A 23,044-nucleotide genomic window follows, 5' to 3' on the forward strand; every position below is an offset into this window, starting at 1 on the left:
TTTTGAAGGATTAGAGAAGGCTACAATGTACAGTGAATCTTTGAGGTTAACACATTCAGCCTCACGTTGTGAAATTTTGTTTCAAAATTAAAAGAAAACAAGATGACCAAGTGATAGACATTTTGAATTCTTTTGAATAATGGTTACTGCCTTTTACCTGCATACTGAGAAGCTGCCGTCTCCAAGAGGTTCAGACTTTAAATCAATCTCGTATGTTTTGTGAAATACGGATTCCTGTGATGAACAAAAAAATTTTTTTTAATTTTCTCTGATGTTGCTGCTGTGCTCTTCTCCACACTGATCCTTCAGGTGTTTTTCCAGTAATGTCTTGCAGTCATTTTGACATCTACAGTGTGAAAATTGGACACAAAGTCCACTTCTCACAAAATGACCATTATCAGAGACAGGTAAGCCCCAAAATGCATAATTTTCCCACTGACATGCTCAATGCGCACAGGCTACATGTACATGCGTCAAGCCATGAACTCAAAATGACCTGGACTGAATTCAAACTTCACAGATGTATTTATAATGAGTGTCTTTACATGCATGTGAAGTTTCAAACAGATCAGGCATGTGGCAGCTGCGTTCTTGGGAACCCTCCCTCCCGCCCCCACAGGGAGTTGGGCAGAAAAAGCCCATCTCTTTTAAGGCTGATTAAGTCTTGGCTTCTAGTTTCAACCTCTACCCAAGTAAAACAACAGTTGGCTGATACAAATCATCCGCTCAGGGGGTTTAGGGCCAACTTGTGAAGGAAGCATTTTCAGCAAAATGAAATCAGTTTTTGCAGGACTTTAATATACCCCGGAAAAAGAAACAAATGTCGTTTAAAGAAGGTTCAGAAATTTGGAACTTCGACCCTACTTGTGTAAAATGTCTGCAAAAATAGTCAAGTTACAATTTATTACAAATGTCTGGTTGACTCTGAGCTCAAGAGTAACTGCAAAAATCTTTCATACATGTATACTGTACGTGTACTTACTCCAAAATATCCTCAAGCCATCTGCCCCAAGTCATTGGTCAGTTATGGATGACCACCTCCCATCTGACAATTCTGAAGCTGTGCAGTAAACTAAGAACACTTTCTATGTGCTTAAATCCGGCACATCATGCATGCCATATCACAGTCTTACATGTAACTCCATCAATGCAAAATCCAGTGACTGGCCTTGGAATAATCTAGGATACGGTACTGGAGCACAGGCTACCTTGATTTTGGATGAGTTTGATATCTGCTCCGGGGAAGGCTTGTTCTTGTCTGGTTCTGGTCGTAGGAGGTCGGCTGTGACTGCGTTTTCACTGTAAAGTACTGATGGTGCTATGAAGGAGTAGCCCTGTCAGAAACATTATTTGGATGAATTCTGAACACGTGCCAGAACAAATCAAGAAATTCACGCATGACTTCAATTGAAATGAGGCCTTTTGCAAGACTCTCAGTTAATTGCACACAGCTCACTTTCCACAGACCGCTTTTGATAAAGTAACAACATATTCAAGTGAGATTTCTCTGCCGAATATATTCTCTCTTGCTTGTGTACAGACCTTTCACCTGCTGATTAATCCTAATTCCCTAAGGTATTAGTAAAATCATATTTAAATGAGAGTATTTAGTTTTGTTAGGGTTAATACACGTGCTTTACTCAGTTTGTTTTTGGTTCATATATATACATGTATATGTCTTTTTTTTACCGGGACACTGGAAAGTTTAATTTAAGTGAAGTTCAAACTTCTTTGGTGGAAAAGGTGACTACTTCAACTTGCTTCATGGTGGTTTCAATCGTCTTAAGAATTTATGTGAGCATATAGTAGTGAACAATAATTGTGGAGCCAAGCATAAACAAAAATTGGAATAAACCCATCAAGTTAAAATACACTTTGTCCGGTGATTTTTTTTAATGCCCGAATCTGCATTTGGAGATGCCTTTTCCTGAAAATTAAAACTCAGACTTTCCAGGGAAATTCTGTGCTAGACAAATAAGGACAATCTTACTCGGAACACTCTGGCATCAGCGGTCTTAGGTACAGCAGCCGGCGACTCAGCAGGAGGCAGGTTAGTGAACTCGTCGGCAAAGTTACTGGTGTCCAGTTCTCCGCTGATGTGAGGCCTGAAGGGAGGGGGAACCTTCTTGGCTGCTAAGTCCTCCCAATTTAGATTCTAACGGCAAAAAATGATCAAAAAGGCATTAGTAAGTTAATGAAAGAATGAGTGAATGTGGCACGCAGGCCATATCTGGTATGACATTTATCATGATGCTGCCATCTTTGTTTTGTTCCCTGTAGACCCATTGACAATAGTAAGACAACTCTAGAAAATGTATACTGATAAAAAGGAACAGACCATTTTTTCCCTCTAGCCTCAGTTTGGTTACATTGCTTTGAATGGTATTAAGGTAATATGGCTGCCCCATGATAAGGGTCTACAGGACTTGGTGCAGCCCTACATGTACAGTGTATGCCAGTTAATATTGAACAAGTGATTATTTCAGCATATTTGCTGGGAACTTTCTGAAACAATCTATCAGCTGCACAGGAAGCTAATGGAGCACTCTCTATGGTTTGACTTTCAAGGGCCACCAGGGTATTAAGGTAATGTGCTTTCATTTCATCAATCTGGCATAATCCTCTAGAACCTCTTGGTAGATACTGAAAGATCTAGAATAGTTGGGATCCAGTCATAGACCTGCTTGTTGATAAACAAGTGTAGTGGATTGAAAGTCATGATCTAAGCCGTTGAGAAGGCTTAATTAGATTTTATAATTGTGAACAAGTTTATAATAGAATTTATAATTGTGAACAGGTTATGGGTGCATATGTAAAGGAATGTGTAAATGCACTTGGGAACTACATAAATAAGATGTCTCCTTCTTTGGGCGCATGCAGCTAAGCTACGCATGATGCGACTGTGCAAATTTAAGCACAATAGAAAATAATATTGATTGTGGGTTCTACAGAATAAACAAGTGGGGGAAATGTTATGAAAAAGGAATGTTTTTAGGGGAGTATGAGAATGGACGGGGAGGAGTAAGCATCGTAAGAAAAACGAGAGTATTTGCAAGGCACAGATGGAGAATTAAATGGGCTGATTGGGCCTTATCTCTAACCCAAGATGGTGTTGTTGAACTAGTCTTGCGTATTTAATCTCGTAGTACTGTCAGCCCATCTCACCTCTTCTCGGAGATCTTAAGTCGCTCTGTGACAAAATTGACAAGTTGTTGTATCCTTTGCACTACGGACTGACAGCACTTCACAAGGGTCAGGGTTACCACAAAAAGGCCAGTTTTGTCATACGGAAATGAAATTTGTGACCTAACAGCATGATCATTGAAACAAACACTTATTTATCAGAAGTACCAGAAATAATGTGGTTGCGTTTCAGAAGTCATGCATGACTGAAACTCATTTCAGTTGCCAAAGCTACTGGTATGACTGTCCAACAATGAGGTGCAATCTCCTGTACAGCCAATTTGAAGGGCTTAATATGTGGTATCTTTCCACATGTTACTCTTGCTTTGCACAGTTGGATAAGGAGAGCACATTTACATACATGTACCGGTAAATGAACAGTCTAAGGATGCAAAATACTGACAGCAACTAATGTATCATGTTTTAAAGTGCCAAACTAAAGCAATACGCTCTGTATCACTTGCCACTGTGTGCACCCTGTGTGAGCAAAGTTCTCTGACCTTGAAGAGGGGATGCTGTTTGATTTCCTGCACGCCGTTGGGTCCAGAGCCCAGCCTCTTCTTGGGGTTTTTGACCAAAAGCCGATTGATGAAATCCTTCATGGTGGGGGAGAAGCTGCTGGGCATGCCTGGGTAACTATTCAGGATACGCCTGATGAATAATACAGAGGGTCAAAAGCAGACAAAATGACAAATACTCCACAAATACTTGTTTCTTTTGATAAAGCAGCACTGACTTGCCATGAGAAAAAGCAAGTGTATATTATATTACTGGAAATATTGATATACATGTAATATATGTACATACATGTATATACAAAATACATGTACATACATGTATATACAAAATACATGTATATACAAAATACATGTACATACATGTATACATACATGTACATACATGTATATACAAAATACATGTAAATACAAAATACATGTACATACATGTATACATACATGTACATACATGTATATACAAAATACATGTACATACATGTACATGTATATACAAAATACATGTACGTACACATGTAACTCAATATTATGCCGACTCCATAAAGACTAATGAAAGCCATGTTTGATTCAATATTTCGTTCTTTATTCAGAACATCTTCAGGAATAAAGAACAAAATATTGAATCAAACATGGCTTTCATTAGTCTTTATGGAGTCTGCATAATATTGAGTTATCTGAATATTATCAGTGGATCACCTACTGGTACACATGTAACATGTGTAAATATTCTAAGTTGTAAAACATTAGTCGTATTTGGTGCAGTGTCATGGTAACTATGGTACAGAAAAATGAGCTCGAATTTTTAGCCCAATGGCAAGCACTTACATTCCTTTCAATCCTTTAGAACTGCTAATTCCTTTTTACACCTTTGACCTTTTCATCTGTAGATACACAGTGGAACGTCGCTATAACGAATGCCACTAAACCGAACATCCCCCTTGGCTTCCGAATTTTCTATGCTTTTTTACCAAACATATTTCAACTTTTGAAACATTTGGAATTGACAATAACAAAAATTCAACCAACAATGCATGAAAAACCTGCAAATTTGCATACTTACTTTGAGATTTCTGACTGGGTATTCTTCTCCCCTTCAACTGTAAATGGTGATGCCCCTGTTAGGAGTTCATAGGTCAGCACACCTAGCGACCACCAATCAACAGCCTTGTTGTGACCAGTTGTTCCACCTTGCACCACCTCAGGGGCCATGTATTCAATGGTCCCACAAAATGAATAGGCTCTGGAGTCCTGCGGCAAAACAAAATACACGCAGATTTAAAAATGAAATTCAGATCAACATGCATGGCAATGTCGAAGTGGTTAGAGTTTAGAATGGTATAAAGATAATCACATTCCATCCAATAGCCGTACGGTATATGTACTGTACATTCAGATGACATTTCTGCAATGCATGATGGGATAGGGGTCATCATTGTATATGTACATGTATGTACTGGATTGCACTGCTGTCATAAGCTTTTGTATAAAGTATGTTGCCATAAAGCATTTGTTTTTGTGACATAGTTGAAATATTCTACAATTGGAAAATGGTAAGACTGTGCCTTAAACTTTCTTGTGATAATCAAATGTAAGTCATACATGTCTGCCATTTCCCTTGCTCATGCATTGTACCATATGACAACCACACAGACTGGACATAATGACCCCTACTCTATCCCACTATGAACACGATGATATGTTACATGTGTGTGTACAATGTACCGTACCTTGAACGTCATCATTGACTTTTTTTTTCTTTATGAGTAAGTTCAACACGCTTAAAATGTATATTATAGTCACCACTCATAACAAGGCTGCAGAGACAGGCTAAATACTGGTACATGTACAGTACATGTGTACTGGCCAACAGTCGTTACCTTCTTATAAAAGGACTACAAAAACAAAGAAAAAACAAAAAAAGCTTCAGGAAATTCAGACTATCAGAATACACACGGAGTCTTCATTTATAACAGAAAGTTTCGGAACTGTGCTTTGGAAGAAAATGCCTTAAACCATGTAACCATTTGCATAACAAGTGTCCTCCTCCTAATGAAAAGTGGAAGCATGTTGGATCTTGGTGTATGGCACCTACATGTAAGTCCATGACAAGCCACTGAACATGAAATGTACATGTACATGTAAGCGGTCACGCCCAGGTGGTTTGTATAACACAAAACGCTGCATGTACACGTAATGAAACTAAATACATGCACATTTTACTACACAGGGAAATCCTGGAGTACAGTACATGTATGTACACGTATCCGTACAACGTGTACCGGGTACAGTGTACATGTACATATTCACATGGGCATTAACATGCAACTAAGTGGTCAGAAACACTCAGGTACATGTAACTCCAAGATGCAAGACGCTATCTCCTTTAACTTCAGTTTCAATCATGCCGACAAAACTCGAGTAGAGGCAATGAGAAGAAATCAGCTGATCCAAGGTATACACTGTATATGGATAGCAATGACACGAGTATACCGTACCGTACATTGTGCGTTCCAGGGCATACAATGTACATGTACACTATGAGACAGCCTTCAATTTTCACTGATAAAAATGGAAATGTATTATATCACAGAAGAAGACAAACCTACGTGTACATGTATACATGTGTACATTGTACATGTACATATACCAGTAAAAATCACAAATAAGAAAACTTAAACATGCGTTTAAGACCAGATCAGGAGAAGGGATGCAACGTGAAGCCACAGCCAAAGGAATTATCAGTGTTCATTCTCCTGAGCCAGAGCCCTGGCTAAGCACATACATGTATTTATTCCCATTCATAAATTTCTTTTTCAGTCATGGTCAGAGAGTCAAAGAAGTCAATTTCCAATGATTTGGTTCTAGAATTTTACTTTCATTTTCCCAAACACCCCCGTTCATATTCCTTGTGCATGTTGTCCAATATTAGAATCTCCTTATATGGACTTGGCACGTGTGTGGTGAGCCACGTGCACACAGACTCTTAACCAATCAAAATCGATTAAACAGTCTCATATCCAGGTGCCAGCACATGATTTACACAGAAGGCGTTATCACATCTCAGTGGGCGTTATTATACAGTATGTTAATACACGGTCAAGTTGCACGTTGTTGAATAGGGAGACTGTCTGAGGTACATTTTACAATATCAATCAATTCAGGGAATTGTGATTTATGACAGCTATCCTTTTATTACCTGTGTTGATGTTTTGAGTTCATTTCTCTACAAAATTCAAGAAAAATGCTGTTTGTTTTCAAGGTGCATTTCAGCTGATGGGACACCCCCCAAGCACATGCAAACAACACACAAAATTAGTCTGCACACTACAGCCATGGCACAACAAAGATTGGCAGGCACCAGTTCAGGTACCTTTTCCCTCCTAAAGCAGGTTGTTTTGTCCAACCTGGCAACAGAAGTCGACAGTACTGTAACTCTACCTTGGACTTTCAGTTCTTTTCAAACGGTCAAACACTTGCATGTACTGCTGTAGATTTGTCAAAAATACTTCATTGTGCAATACAGTTTGGGCACCATGCTCAGTCAGTCATGTACATGTGCCGTACTTTTACATACACACCAGAGAACATGTACGTGTTCTGCACACTCCTATCTTATTGTCCGCTGCGAATAGACTTTAACCAGCACACTGCTTAAACAGTGCCCTGCACTTTGTTAAAATTGAGTAATTGACAACCATTATTCAGCAATGGTCTGCTGGCCATTAATGAAAAAGCCATCCAAAACTCATTTTCTTTCACAACTTGACTGATGCTTCCAGGTACAGTATATATACTGTATATATGTATTTCATAAGCAATTCTAAAGCAAGCTTGTGCATAAGCTGTACATAGTAAACCGTAGATTTACATATACGTGTACACATACCGTACAATGTACATGTACATGTATACAGTATAGTACATGTACATGTATTTAGTGTACAATGCCACAGGCTCTTAGACATGTTTAAAGCATACACTTATTGTACAGTACATGTACATGTACGTGTACCATCTCCAGTGATTTGAGCGAACTGCTAAAAAAGAATAGTCTGGCCTGAGGGTACAACAAATGGCATCAATAAGGACACACATACGTGTCTTACATGTACATGAACAGGTACAGTAGCTTCAAATCTTTGGCTGTGACATTAAAGGTTAATCTAGTCATAAGGACATCTTTGGAACAACATGTCATTCGGGACATCCTACACATATTTTGTTTGAGAAATCAGTACAAAACATAAACTTTTAGCAACTTGGACATCCTGTTTTTCAGCACAAGGCTGGTTTTGACATCCACTTTTCAAATGTCAGCTAAAACCCTGCATTATACAGTAGTGTGCCATTAACAGGAGATACAGGTTTGCATATTGAGCAAGAAACACTGTGGAACACTAAAGCCGATCTGCCTCGAGCACAAGGCGAATATGTGTAGACATTCTCATTTGCATCTCTGGCTTGGACATGTACCCAGGGGAGCTAAGCAGGATATTTATAGCTCAAGTACATGTACAAAACACCTTCAGCGATCATGAGGGACACACTGGAAAAGTGAGTGGTGACTGCAGGCCACAGTTGGACTGGGGACATAGCTTATTTATGGAAGAGAAAATAATGAGTACAAAATTACGCATAATGGAAGCAGTCAAACAGTAGGCCTCTTTTACTTAACAATGTACTAGTAAAGTCCATCAATATCAGATTTTTTAATAAATGATAGAAAGTCTAACAGTGAGTATATTTAATATATCAAATATTCCCCATGAGCTGTAAACTCTTGTCACTTCAAACCGGGTAGCTCAAAACTCTGTTTGACGGTTTCTCAAAGTCGCACTTCATTCCCTCCAAGAGAATACAATATTAGGAAAATGAATACCTCTGTAACTGGAATTGCCTGCATGGTAGGCCTCAAAGTTTTGTCCGTTACAAAACAAATGTTAAATGTCACAAAACTTTTTCAGAAGCGAGTTTTACCCCTCATTGCATTCTTTCACTCTCGAATACATGTATGTTGTGCATACAGTACAGTAACCATCGTGATTGGACAAGTCACAATATCCAGCCTGTAACTGAAAGTTTGCCGGATTGCTACCACTCACACAATTGGTTACTGACAGTCCAATTCATCGCTCTTTGCATTAGCCATGTAACTGAACTGGACATCTGGATTTCAAATTAGCCCAATGGCCATCCCTTGCCCAAATGCAGTTCATAGGTCAAGCTCAACAAGACTGCGTGCTCAAGCGAGGGTGCAAAACCACAACAATAAAAATTTGCTGAGCATGGTTTGACTCATACCGACATTAATGAAGATGATACCCGTATTTGACTTAAAACTAGAACATAAAAAAAAACAAAAGGAAGAAAAATGTGTCCATTTCAACAGTCCAGCCGACACAGGAAGCCGTGTATTCCAGTGAACAGGGAGAACACAGTTCAGACATTGGTGCTCATGATTTTGCCCTGTTTTTGTTCCAGTAACAGGCATACTGCACTTAAATGTATAATTCAAAGCAACATAAATGTATAACAACCAAGCCAAATGAAACTGGAGATTCATTTTGTCAGTGATCTGACCTGATTCCGATATTATTCCCCAAATGGTGATTTATTTTATTTCAATACTTAAAAATTTGATACCTGTGAAATCGATTTTGAAATTGACATCGAATAAATGAGTACTATCAATACATCTTAGGGCATTAATGTGTACATTTCCATGTAAAAGTACATGTATGTGCAGGTAAAATTCATGCTGTGATGTCCCTTTGAATGGGTATGGGTCAACTACACACAATGTACATGTACATTTGGAAATTACAGAAAGTACATGTACATGTAGTCAGCTGGAAATTGGACAGAGGGCCTCTGTTGTGATAAACTGCAGGATTTATTGAGAGCAGGGACAGAGCCCCGTCAGGTGTGAAACTATTTTTCACCCTTCAAGGGATAGTAAATTTAAGGGCTCTGTGGTAAAACAAAAGTGCAAAATGTGCAAAAGATACAATGCTACCAGTAGTGTGCCTGTGCATATTGTCCACTTCAGCAAAAAAGCTGACCAGGAACTGCAATATTTGTCTCCTCAATAGCCCCTGTATGATGATGACTGAAAAATCCCTTTACAAAAGCTATTCACTTGTGTAGGATGCTGAAGAGGGAGGGCTAATGGAGTGGAGCCTGAAACAAATTACTCTCTGCATTTTAAGTGTTGGTATCGACTTTGTGCAATCTGATCAACAACTTACATTTACTTAGCCTACCAAATTTATGCTTCACTAACGAAATCTAATCAGCTTGTGAGAAGACATTTTTTGTGATAGCCTGCTTGGGTAGGAGGTGAACCCAGAACCTCCCGACTACAAGCGAACATATCTCAATCATTAACTACATACATGTACATGTAGGTTGACAATGGTAAGTTGACTGGCTACACGTAAATGAACGAACATTTACTTGATCTCATTATCAGTTTCAATCTACACCGTACCAACATTTTGCTCCAAGTTAATTCTTACCGTATTTGGCAGGAATTCCTTACTGAGTCCAAAGTCGGTCAAGACTATGTGGCCATCCTGATCTAACAAGATGTTTTCAAGCTTGATGTCCCTGTAGATTATCCCCAACTGGTGCGAGCAAACCAGAAAGACAACACAAACAATGCATTTTAGTGAAAACAATGCAACACAGAATGACCGCTTCCAGTTTGAGAATTGAATATGAAAAGTGTGCAGTAGACCCTGTACATGTATACCGGTACTTGTACATTCACCGGTAACTACTTGAATGAGTTCTGTGAGTGAACACAGAAAGCAGCTAATCATTGTTACCAAGTAGCAATTTTTCCAATGGGCAATTCACCCTGCGTTTGTACACAAACTGATAGCACAAGGTTTGACGTATGTCTGATGAACAGTATTTAACCCCTTCGCGCCGAGAATTTCTTCCCGAAAGCCGACTCCAAGAATTCCAGCCTCACTTGGCCACGAAGGCTACCTGCCAAATCGCAAATTCTCGGTTTGTGGCCCTGCGTGCTCTGCACACTTTGAATTACACGGTGAAAAGGCTGATTCTTCGGTGGCATGCGGCTCTACTCACGCTTCCACATTCCCATTGCCTCTTTGCTGGTGATTATGATGCAAATTCGGTCTTTTCATTTCTGGGCTACACACAAAGGCCAATTACCATATACATGTGTACAAGAGCCAGGGTCTGCCTTCTTTCACCGTGTTCGCTCGAGTGTGGGCCCAGAATAATAGCTGAAAAGCGGGCGCGGAGTTTCTAGCCACGTCCCGGCGCGAAGGGGTTAAGGGGAGAATACAATGCCCGTTAGAGACAGACAGGTTGTTCAACTCAGCTGAAGATAGATTGAGTTACATGTACGGGTGTATGGCCGTCAAGAGCAGAAAACATCAATCCAAGTTTTTTAAAGAGGAGCGTGCTTAATAATGAAGAGTAGTTCATGATGGAAAGCTTCCTACCAGTGAGTGTTACTGGCGGAGAATGAACTCTCTGAACCAATGATGTCTGATAATACCCTGTAGAATTTTGCATACATAGCCTCCTGTTTTTAGGGAAATTTTAATGTGAACAGTGTGAGCCACTGAGAAGCTCTTGCCATCTTGGATTGTTGCTTATCAGAAAATATAACTATTTCAAGCTCGTGTACATGTATCCAAAAATAGCATAAATGTACATGTGAAATGCACAACCAGGGACCTAATGTAGTCATGAGCTACGGTGTACATGTTTCTTGTCATACCAAACAAAGCACAACAATACATGTACATGTGCATGTATATAAACAGAAAGCAATAAAACAAAATACCAGTAATGTCTAAATTCATCCTTGGGAACCTTTCAGATTTCTGAAAAAAATGGACATACATGTATATGTAGGACAAAATAAACCAACGACATGTACATGGCAGGGGAAATCAAGCATTATTAGTAATGTAATATTCACACCTGTACATAAATACAACAGAAATGTATCTTTGTGCAGTGTATTATAGTGTCTTCATATACCGTATGCACTGTACACTCTGAAAAACAGGTTGATTATGCACAATTTGTCAATTTTGCCATTTTTCACTCCTTTTTAAAATGCTTATTGGCAATACTGAATTTTTGAAACTGAAACGGGAGGTGTGACTCTTACCTGAGGACACTTCAATTTTTGTACAATGTCAGCTTAACATGTGTAAACATCACACATGTTGAAGACTTGTATAAACATGTACCAGTGTGTACATGTGGCACAGGTACATGTACTGAAGACTTGTATGTACATGTACATGTGGTAAATGTACTGTACCTGTTGAACTGTCATGTCAGCGGTGATTCCAAGAATCTCTGCTTGTACGTGTACATATTCATGTATATACATGTACATGTACATGAACCGGCCTGTAATCACATAAAGCATGTTTCCAATAGCCAAATTGGTGCATGGACAATGAATTTATACATGTATTGTACATGTAAAATGTACCATAGATGAAAGGGCAAAGTCCAGGAAATTGAAAGAATTAGATGTAACTTCCTTTGACCTGATAAGAAGTGTCTCACATACAATGTACACGACAGATACTGTGTATCAAAGTGAAGGACAGCAAACTGTTCCCTCTTAGTGTAACTGATCAGTTTACTAGAGTGAAGAAAAAATTAGAAAAATAAGCCAGTATTTGATATACTGTAAATGATAAGCCAAGGGCTCGTACATGTACATGTACAGTAACTCATAATTTGCAAATACCAGTATCATTTCAATGAAAAGTATTTCTGGAAGGGTATCAAATGAGATTTGGGGGATTTGCTAAGGCATACATGTACATATCATAGATCTAAAATGGGAAGAATCCAGCTTTGGGAAAAAAGCAGCATTGAGACCGACACTGCATTTCTTGTCGCTAAAAACTACAGTAAATGTATCATTATCAGTCTCCACAACTCATCAAGAAAACTCAGACACACGAGCAAAAAATTCATGTTCCACAGAACCCTCATTTTTTGTTTGTTTTTTCTTTCTCAGATAAAAATCTCAAGAGGCACTACCTTATGTAGATGCTCAAGGGCCAGTACAATCTCTCCTATGTAGATGCGCACCTCGGATTCCAAGAATCTCTCCCGCTGGTACAGGTGAGTGAACAGCTCCCCACCGCTCACATAATCTGCAACGAGGAGGGCATTCCCAGGAGAATGCAAACAAGAGTGAGGTACATGTATGCAATTGTAGTAATTTACATGTCCCTAAGTGAATCCAGTGTGATAACCCATTTACTGAACAGAAAAAAATACTTGTATGTTTGTCATCAATGCTCTATTGGAGAGGAATTGGGCCATGTTGGGCCCACTGGTGATTTCCAAACTCTACATACCGGTACATTGTACAATATACAAGAGTACAATATTCCAGAGTTCAGACAGCCATTTTTGTCTGTTGGAGTACTACAGTGTGAACAAGTGCCATGACCTACACGGGTGCATTGTGAAACAGGTTATTTACCCTACTCTATGTTTTCCCCAGCTGTCATTCACATGGGGATTCCCCCATTCATTTTCTCAACACACATTTCTCACTGGGTGGGATTTCCGGCAGAACTCAAGTGCTCTCTTCAACAAAACCTTGTAATGCTTTTTTCTGAGAAATGAATGACACTACATGTACATCCCCCTTATCATGAACAACTGATGCTGCTCACAACATTGAAATATCTTTCACATGAATGTGTATTAAATGTCTATATACATATACAGTACATGCTGCTTACTGTGAGGTGGGACGTGTATTGTGAGAATTTACAACAACATGCCCAACATGTACATGTACATGTTAAGTGTTGGATTCTTTCCAATACTTGCCTCCGATTTTGTAACCAACACTAGAAATGGAACATCCATACATACACTGTACATACATGTACATGTATATGTAAGGTCCACAGAGAAGTTGACAAGTTTAGGGGAATGAATGCAAAAATGGTTTGAACTTCCTTAGTATACTATGCCACAGTCAGAGCAGTGGGTATAATGCACTGTACATGTAGTGATCCTTGAGGTCAACAGTAGTGCATATGGAACATGTACATGTAGATTGAGCCTGAGGTGTGCACTATTAAAGGGTAGATGCAACCAATTTGTTCTAATAATACAGACCTTAAAAATAAACCTTTGTGTCTCAGTTATCCTTATTTTTAACTTTTGGTTCGCTACTTCAAAGGGTATTTTTACTGCCTCTGGTTTTTATGCTGAGTACATTCATGAGCAAAACTGTGATATTATCCCAAGAAGAAAGTCTCAATGTCTCATTGGTTTGTACATAAAACTCCTGCACTGTAGATTTTGCTGAACAAAATTTTCTGTTAATTGCTTATTTATTGTTGTTTATATGCACGGCAATAAGAAAGCACCAATATCATTCTCTAAATTTTGGGTTAACAAGCAGAAAATCTGTGGCTGAACTGTCTTTCCTAGATGACATCAAAGTAACAGTGCCCTCAGTTGTCCAGGAAGTCATTGAAAATTGTTGAAAAATTTTTAAAAGTGCACTTTTCAATGCATGCAACCAAACAGAGGAGACGATGAAGAGAAACAGAAGTCAACCAATTTCCGACAGACGACCACAATTTCAAGGCTACCTCATATGTGTTTTTTTCCCCAAATAATGCAACAATATCACTGATGACTGAATCTTCATACCTAGGATGAGATGAAGCTTGGAGTCTGTCTGGAAAGCATAGTGCAAAGTGACTAGGAAGGGGCATCGGCGTACGGCTTCAAGGACCTGTCGCTCTGTCATGGTGTGTTCTGCCGTCTTGGCCTTCTGGACAATGGTGGCCTTCTTGAGGACCTTCATGGCAAACAGTCTGCCCGCATCATTTCCGCTGTGCTTACGGACAAGGAACACCTTGCCATAAGCTGAAATAATACAACGTACAGGTACATGTACAAGTATACACACACATCATGTACACACAGCATGTTAAGTCACAAATGGAGATTAAGACTTGGTACGTGTATACATGTACATGTGTGTAGTCTGTTGGTCAGTTTGACCTCGAGCTGGACCAAGAGATGCTCCTTTCGTCAGAACTGAACTTCGCTGGTGCACGAACGACCAAGTAATGCACGCGTCACGGTCACATCGGTCACATCGCTACCAACAAAACTCTCCCAACCAACACAGCTCTTTTCAACTGACAAGGGGGTGCTTCTGCTCAGGCATATTGGGAAATCCCTGTGATTTTATTTTTCTTTCAATAAAGGGCCATTCATAATCAAATTAGCCCCTCTTGAGTAATTTCAGATCTAATTTCAAAATCCTGCTGGACATCTTTAATAGATTTAGCCAATTTTTATGGTAAACTTGACTTGGCCAGTTTAAGTGACCGTGGCGACCAACTCTCTATTGTAGGCCAGTCGGTTTGGAGCCAGGTCCATCAAGTGGTACAGTGGTAGGACCTGGTTGACCTGCCGCACCCAGGGTGGTAAAGATGAAGGGTACCAGTACTGCATACCCAGAGACATGTACATGTCAGGTTGGTGAATGGATGCTTTGGGACATACATGTACATGTGTGTCATAAAATCAAAGCAGTTTTGGACTGACATCATACATGTACATGTACATACACACATATGGTACGTACAAATGTACAGTTGTATCTTGTGTGTAAGCTACATGTACATGTATGCACGTACTGTATGGTGCATGTACTGTAGTTGTCACTGGAATAGTTATTACCTAGGTTCTGACTGGATGCCAATGCCATACTTTTCATTCTGGTGCCAAATGATATTGATGAGCTCTTTGCTTTGATTTTAAGAAATTTCTACACTCACAGTTTATAAAACATACCGGTACATGTACAGGTACTTACCCCCAGTGCCCAAGACCTTGAGCAGTTCAAAGCTTTTCCGTCCAACTTTTTCAGCATGATTTGTCAAATTTGCTGAATATTAGAAGAAACAAACAGTATTGATAACTGAACAAAATTATCCACACTTTTTTTTTCAAAATGAAAACACCATTACAGGTTTTCAGAAAGCAGAAAAAGTCCTGTACACACGAGGCAAAAATGTTCAAGCTTATTGGCTTTGCACTTCCCAGCAAAACAGCAGAAGAATGGCCTTTTTAAAAAAAAAACAATCAGAGCGACTTATCTTCCACCTCTGGCAGGTGCCTAAAAAAAAGTTGTTATCTCACAATCTACATGTATTTTAAGAAATAATTAGATAGATGATCAAATTATTATCACTACACATACTGTAACAGGGGTTGACAAATATACATGTACTGTCATATAATGGCTGAGACAACAAAAATCAGGCATCATCAGCCTACTGCTTTCTGTTAACGGTCAAGTCTGACAGGCTACCAATCTTTCAAAACTCGGCCACAATCTCACTTTTGTGACACGAACAGATCATTCACTTGTTGCTAATTATTTTGTTGTCACTTCAAAAATAAGAGCTCAGATGACCTCTGCCCTTTTTCAAAATGTGTGGTATGCAAAACCTTCCTTTTCATGGTCACGTTTGAAAACAAAGCCAGTTTCCTCATCAAGGAGGAGCATCCTGAATGCTGGATCAAAAAACAATATCATCACAAAGTGAGACAACATGCATGTACATGTAAATTTGCTTTGGTATCAGTGTTTATTTATGCACATTTAGTGCTGGCCAGTTTGGTAGCAGTCACAGTCTGTGGAAGTTGAGGAAAGAAGAGCAGGATGCATAAGACTGCATGTTTACAGCATGTACTAGTAGTAAACCGGTACAAGTCCAGTCCTGGGCAACTATGGTATGGGCATGATACACACACGCATGTACTGGTACAGTACGGTACCTTCTTGGCCAAATTTTCCATTCTCAGCCTAAAGGTGCCCTGATAAATGAATTTTATGGACAGACAGTACAGATGGGTCAAGGGTATTTATAACTATGACAAAGGGGTGAACAATAAGTTGGGCAGATAAGAGATACAAATAAAAACAATGCTTTATCACTGCATTATACATGTATTCTCTATTCTCTCATTACGATGAGAAAGAGGGAAGCTTTTAAGATTTTCAAGGCTTTTGAGTAGAGGCACAAGATGCACGGTGCCCGCTATCAAGCACCATCGTCTTGAAACCAAGACTACCATTGACCCTTGATTGGCAAGCATTGTCAATGTCCACCCCAATGTGCCTGTGCTGTATGCAAATGATCTCCCCTTTCACTTCGCTGACAGCATGCCACTGCTAATCCCATCGTCTAAAAAGCCTAAGCTTGTCACCATAGACCTGGAGGAGAAACTCTCCAGATCTATGCTACATGTATCACAGTGCCTGAGTATACGTGGCGCTTTGCCATTACAAGAACATACATGTACATGTAATTATACGACAACCCCATACATGCACATTCATTTTAACCCTGATATTTTTAAAGAGGAGGTTATGTTCATGGGATGATTCTGGAGCAACATCCAGCGATTATTGAAACTGAAAGACAAACACTTTGATGTACATGTAACAAATATAGAATGTACATGTAGGGCCTACAAATTAGGGCCCCGCTCTTCATACATGTACATGTAGGCCTGACTCCAATACAAGTATCGGCCAGGCCATCATTTTACTTGCACCCCATGAAAATAAAAGTAATGAATATTATAACACCAAGACGAGTAACTCCAAGGTGAGCATCCAAAGTAAATTATTTAATACAGGTATACATGGTCACTGTTTGAAATTATTATTAGCAGAAATGGTGAAATTGAAAAGCAATAAGAATGTTATTCCCCAAAAGCAATGAACGGGATTAAATAAGAAACACCCTTTCAACACATCCCTGAATAGAAGAAATACACATACATTGTACATTTGCACTTTACCTCCATGGTACCAGTATCACATGCGCCATTACACCAAGCCATTTAGGGGAGAGTGGCTTCAGCACTTGAACATGACTTATTCTTCAGTGAAGTACTTCTTTTGCTATCGGCCATGATGAATAGTTTCTGATCGGTTGCAACATCTCTCTAAAGGCCTTTTCAATCTATCTGCCTGTCTTTATAAACTCACACATCTTCCAGACAAAAACATCATACATGTAACTTGATTTGCTGTCTCAGATTTCTATGACAATCTGTTTTCAAGTGCATGGTTCCATTGAGTTTAGAGTTCACATGACACCTCTGCTCCGATATCAGACACGGTTGTTCACTGTAACAGTTTTACTACTAAAACACCAATTGCAGCATATTTCCTTAATCAGATAAACCCTCTGTTATTTATTTGCTAAACAAAGCCACAATACTCACATCCGTACTGGTACATGTACCTGTAAAGATCTTCATAACAAGTTATTTCATACTAAAAGTACATGTACATGTACGGTACCTTACCTCAACAAATCAATTTTAATTTAAAAAACACAAATGTCCACAGTGGTGACAAGGTAAATTTAAAAACGTCGACGTTGCCTCTTCTACAAAGTGTATTCCACTAATTCCTCACTTAAACACGGGCCGAGTTAGACATCGTCTGGAACCCGTCGACTTTTACATACCACACAACACTAATGTTGGTAAATGTTAGAAGCATTCAGAGACACATGTATGCCAGCTGCAGCTTAAAAAGATTGTTATGCACCGAAGCCCTCTGTATCGATCAGTTTTGGATATCAAGTGTATTTTCGTCTTTTAATTTGTGTATACATGTACATGTTCATGTCCCTGGTACACTTCTATTCTTAATTCTGCCAATAGAATAATTTCCATATTTTTATGGTGCAGACAATAAATTTGTAATCTTATCTAATTATGTCAGTCAAATTGCACTGGTGTGGACTTTTGTGCCAACGTCCCGCTTTCACCGTTGAAAAGGCAAACAAAAATATGTTACATGTACATGTATGTGCAAATGTTGCGTTCCATTTATATTAGCCTCAATACATCATTCCTATCCTTGGAACGCTGAGTAGAACGGCCAACCCAGCAGAATTTACTCCTATCAAACTCGACTTAGCCTGAAATAATCGAAATATCGCCCAAAGAAGCATGAGTTGGTGTCTGATTCTTATTTATTGAAGGCGCTTTTTACACCTCGCTGGGCCACTCCCCGCACGAAGTTGGTCTCTTTATTTGAGCATGCATCAGTCTGAAAATTGTCCAAATCCAGAGATTGTGGTGTAATCAGAAAAAAATATTACTTGTTTTATGAATGCAAACAAGTGTACCGTACCACCTACATGAACATGTAGTGTGCGTGAACAGTTTCAAAGAAATGAACAATGGCTATAGAAAATGTGAACCTGCGCACAGTTAGAACACAGCAGCTTCTAAGAATTCAATATTTGGACTATTGATTACTGCACAAAGTGAGACATGACACTTCCTAGATCCGTATTTGTTCCTTTTTTTAGAGGGGAGGAGAGGGTTGGGGAAGGGAAGGGGAGGGTTGGGAAGGGGGTACTGGTGTACATGTAAATGTATGCAAACTGCAGGCTACTCTGAGTAAAACATTTTCTTGGACACACAATGCAAGTCTGTTGAACATGTACATGTGCAGTGTAAGAGATAGTGTAAAAATCCTTTTAAATCCAATCTGTACAACAATAAATTTAAATTAGTTTTACAGCATCATTGACACTTAGTTCAAGATCGTTTCAATTTTTGTTCAAATACCCCCCCGATACTTGTGCCGGTAACTGATGAAGACAAAACAGAATACAAACAGTACAGGGAGGAGATGGGAAAAAAATTAAATATATCTCCATGAAATATTTGGCAGAGGATTTAAGAACCACACATCAGCGTAGAATCTACATGTATGGTTTACATTGTGTTTGCCTAAAAGTACCCTTTAAAAATAGTAATTTCTTGTGTTTTAAATTAACTCTATAAGTAAAGACACCTCTTTGGCTAACTTAGGATTTTCCAACTTTTGAAAGAGATTGCTTGAAAAATCCTGAAATTAGGAAAATCCAAATGAAAGATCCTGCAATCAGGAGAAATCCTGACAATCTTACACCTGAAACTTTCTGTTGAGCTCATACTTCATGTTGGCCTGCATGTACAAGTTTGATTAACTCCATCCAATTCCGGCAAAATCCTCCTTTACTTCAAGTGTACATGCCATGGTATGACATATTCTAGGATTTCCAAGAATAAAGACAGTGTGCATGGCAAATAGAAATAGCTCATTTTGAAGGGTGCATTATTGCAAGGTCTTTATAGCCTAGACCTTGTGCCATGCCTAGTCAGGCACTTGTCATTTGTGCATCATGTTCCTTTGAGGTACACGTACAAATTTTAAAGAACGGTGCCTACATGTATACATGTACATGTAAGTTGTAAGAACAAACCTGATTAAATTTTGGATCAGTGAATAACATGTATTCCAAGAAAAACAATACTATTACATGTATTCTAGGATTTTGATTTCAGATCATAAGTTGCTGAGTTGTTTTGAACTGTGCCTGAATTCAGCGTCTGGCACACATTCTCAGGTGCAGCTGAATGCTGAGCTCTACGCGATGTCTCACTCCAAACCAACAAATTCTATTAACCGCACTTGCAGGTGTTGTATCAGTGTTTGCGTGCACTTCTAATACAACTTTCAAAAATGCATCTTTAGACACATTGTTGGAAATGGTCTTATTTCACCGTTTTCTTCAAAATGACAGCTTGCGAGAAAAAAAATTTCACAAGGAATTTAGTTCCACAACCATAAACATGAAGTACTGGTATGTTTTTCAACAATAATTTTGTCAGTTACGTTTTCAATAACTGCAAATGATGTGAGGGACCAGACTACATGTAGGTGGAAAGCCATCATAGTAGGAGCCAAGGCCAACCCAGCGCAAACTGGATGATGGCCTCAAAATCGATGATGATGATGATGATGATGACAAAGATGATGGACCCTTTTAAGGTACAGTGCGTGGAAGTCCTGATAAAATCTATGCATGTACACCATACATTTTTATGTTCCTGCCTGAAATCATCTACAGGTACGGTATATCGTTCACACTGTCTCAACATATTCAAGGGACATGTACAATGTACATGTACAGTAACATGACAAGTGACCCAACGCAATGAAATGGTCAAAGGCCTCGACATGTAAATCAATCTCCTACATGTACATGCACATACTGGTAATGCATGAACCCTAAACAATTGTTCTCAGCCATGACTGATACACACTGTATCCAATTTCTTACTGGGTGGTACATCAATAGGAGGAGCTCAGGTTGCTCGAATGTAAACTAAAACAAAATTACTAAAACATGGCCTCAATGCTAGACTCATGGCCTCAATGCTAGACTCATGGCCTCAATGCTAGACTCACGGCCTCAATGCTAGACTCATGGCCTCAATGCTAGACTCATGGCCTCAATGCTAGACTCATGGCCTCAATGCTAGACTTATGTACCAGTAGTGGGATAATCTGGTCATGTTTTGGTACATGTACATATATACTACCTCATGTACATGCTTTGCCACCTTTAACTTGTGGTGATAGACAATTCAACCCTGATCGTCCTTGAGTTTCTAAACTGAACTTGCTGAATATTATCATCCTTCCTGTGATACAGTGCAATTACAACTATTTATACAGATACATGTATGACTAAAGTCATCAATAGAGTTACCATCCCTGTAAAACCACAGATTTTCCATGTCTTCCTGTGTACCGTGGATTGTGTCCTGCCTGTTGACGGTCACGTGACAGCCAAGCCTTGTGAAAATTCTATTCCTCCGCCCCCCTAAAAAAGCAACTACATGTACATGTACATGCCAAGAAGGTGTTACATTTGCTCAATCACAATGACAGAAAATTTATCTACAGCTCACTATGTTAAAGAGTAGACCTCTGGCAACCCTGGGCCTACATGTACATGTACCACTACACGTCAGTATGTACTGTACATGTACAGTACTGTGTACATGTACATATGGTATACTGCACTGTTCACACAATACACGCACAGGCTACCCTTGGACAAGATGCGACCTGTGTGAGGTCACGTTAGGTTACAAGTACGGTACCCTGCAGCTACAACAGATCCCCAAAACATAATGTGCGCAGTGCACAAGTGCAGTTGGGTAAGGGTGTGAGGTGCATAGAAAATGAGAAATATACGCACTGATACGTGAAAACATGACATTCACCTGTACACACGCATTTTCACATACATGTACATGTACTGGGTACTTACATGTACATGTACATGTACAAGTCCATGCAGTGCCTAATGTGGACATTCGTTTTTGTAGTAGTTAACGAAACTCGATAAAAATACCCAGTACTCTTGCACTGGGAACACTCTGTCAAGCTGGAGATTTTTGTTCATGGTTTCCTGGACTGTTCCTCTTCCTTGCGTTACTGATAAAACCTGACCCAACATGACTTCTTCCGGTGAACAGTGTCCCTCAACCTGATGGGCTCCAACACCATCAAGTACATGTATGCTTCAGAAAAGTGAAAAAATAACAGGAAAAAAAAGAAAAATGAGCTATCAGGTTTTGTTCAATATGCAGAATTAAAATGTTAAAAACAAAGAACAAAGAACTTTGTGTAAACTCATTTGATCAATTACTTACAGGTACATGTACATTTGTACAAAAAACAAATGTTCTGATATATGTTCTGTTGTTCGGATGACCGTATATGGGTCGGCAGGTCTTCAGATTAAAGTGATAAGTAGTTTCGCTTTTGCTGGCCCTTGCCAACGTGGCCATTTGTCTGTCCCTGGTCATTGCTGTCCCTGCTAGTAATTTTTTTTAGTGTTGTGGCGACATAAAATAATAATCATGTGACTGGTTGATTCACTTTGTCCTGCAGGGCCCAGGTACTCTGCAAGTGACATGTTCAGTGTACATGTACATGTACTAGTACACACACATTCGGTATGTACCGTAATACCGGTATGTATGTCATGTACACCTACATTTTCAAACATCCATTTCTCTTGTATAATACTTGTACTAACTGCAGGAAACTGATGTGAAATTTCAATATTTTCCCCCAAAGTACATGATTTTTTCTCACCAAACATACCTAGCAATAGTAGCATACTGTACATGTACCTACAATGTACATGTACCAGTATGTGTACATGTTCACATGTCAACCTTTACCATGTTTACTAGACCATAGAGCTCCAAACCAGGTTTGTAGCTCTATGACTAGACTGTACCCGTACATGTACATGTACAGTGTACATGTACATGTACTTGTACCGGTACATGTACAGTGTAGATGTACATGTACATGTATGCATTTCCTGGACTACATGTATACATGCCGGTGCAGAGTTTTGGTTGTGGCCCTTCTACATGTACATGAT

At 39.2% G+C, this 23,044-nt stretch overlaps 1 protein-coding gene across 3 annotated transcripts in view; it reads right to left on the bottom strand.

Moving 5' to 3' along the window:
• The window catches only part of rps6ka5 (ribosomal protein S6 kinase A5), a 44,815-nt gene that overhangs the window by 15,771 nt on the left and 6,000 nt on the right, over positions 1-23,044 (bottom strand). Inside the window, exons 1-10 of one of the 3 annotated variants that reach the window (XM_022254637.2) lie at positions 17,580-17,978; positions 15,580-15,651; positions 14,400-14,618; positions 12,756-12,871; positions 10,217-10,324; positions 4,759-4,946; positions 3,684-3,834; positions 1,991-2,155; positions 1,209-1,334; positions 158-234 (exon numbers count right to left, since the gene is read on the bottom strand). In XM_022254637.2, coding sequence (XP_022110329.1) covers positions 158-234; positions 1,209-1,334; positions 1,991-2,155; positions 3,684-3,834; positions 4,759-4,946; positions 10,217-10,324; positions 12,756-12,871; positions 14,400-14,556 — 1,088 coding nt within the window. In that variant the 5' untranslated portion in view covers positions 14,557-14,618; positions 15,580-15,651; positions 17,580-17,978. Of the gene's footprint in view, positions 1-157; positions 235-1,208; positions 1,335-1,990; positions 2,156-3,683; positions 3,835-4,758; positions 4,947-10,216; positions 10,325-12,755; positions 12,872-14,399; positions 14,619-15,579; positions 15,652-17,579; positions 17,979-23,044 lie in introns of those variants that run through there. The other 2 variants (XM_022254636.2, XM_022254639.2) reach the window with 2 other exon arrangements.

The sequence above is a fragment of the Acanthaster planci genome, linkage group LG01 (genome assembly GCF_054643075.1).
Source record: "Acanthaster planci isolate LZ-2023a linkage group LG01, COTS_SCS, whole genome shotgun sequence".
Classification (NCBI taxonomy): Eukaryota; Metazoa; Echinodermata; class Asteroidea; order Valvatida; family Acanthasteridae; genus Acanthaster; species Acanthaster planci.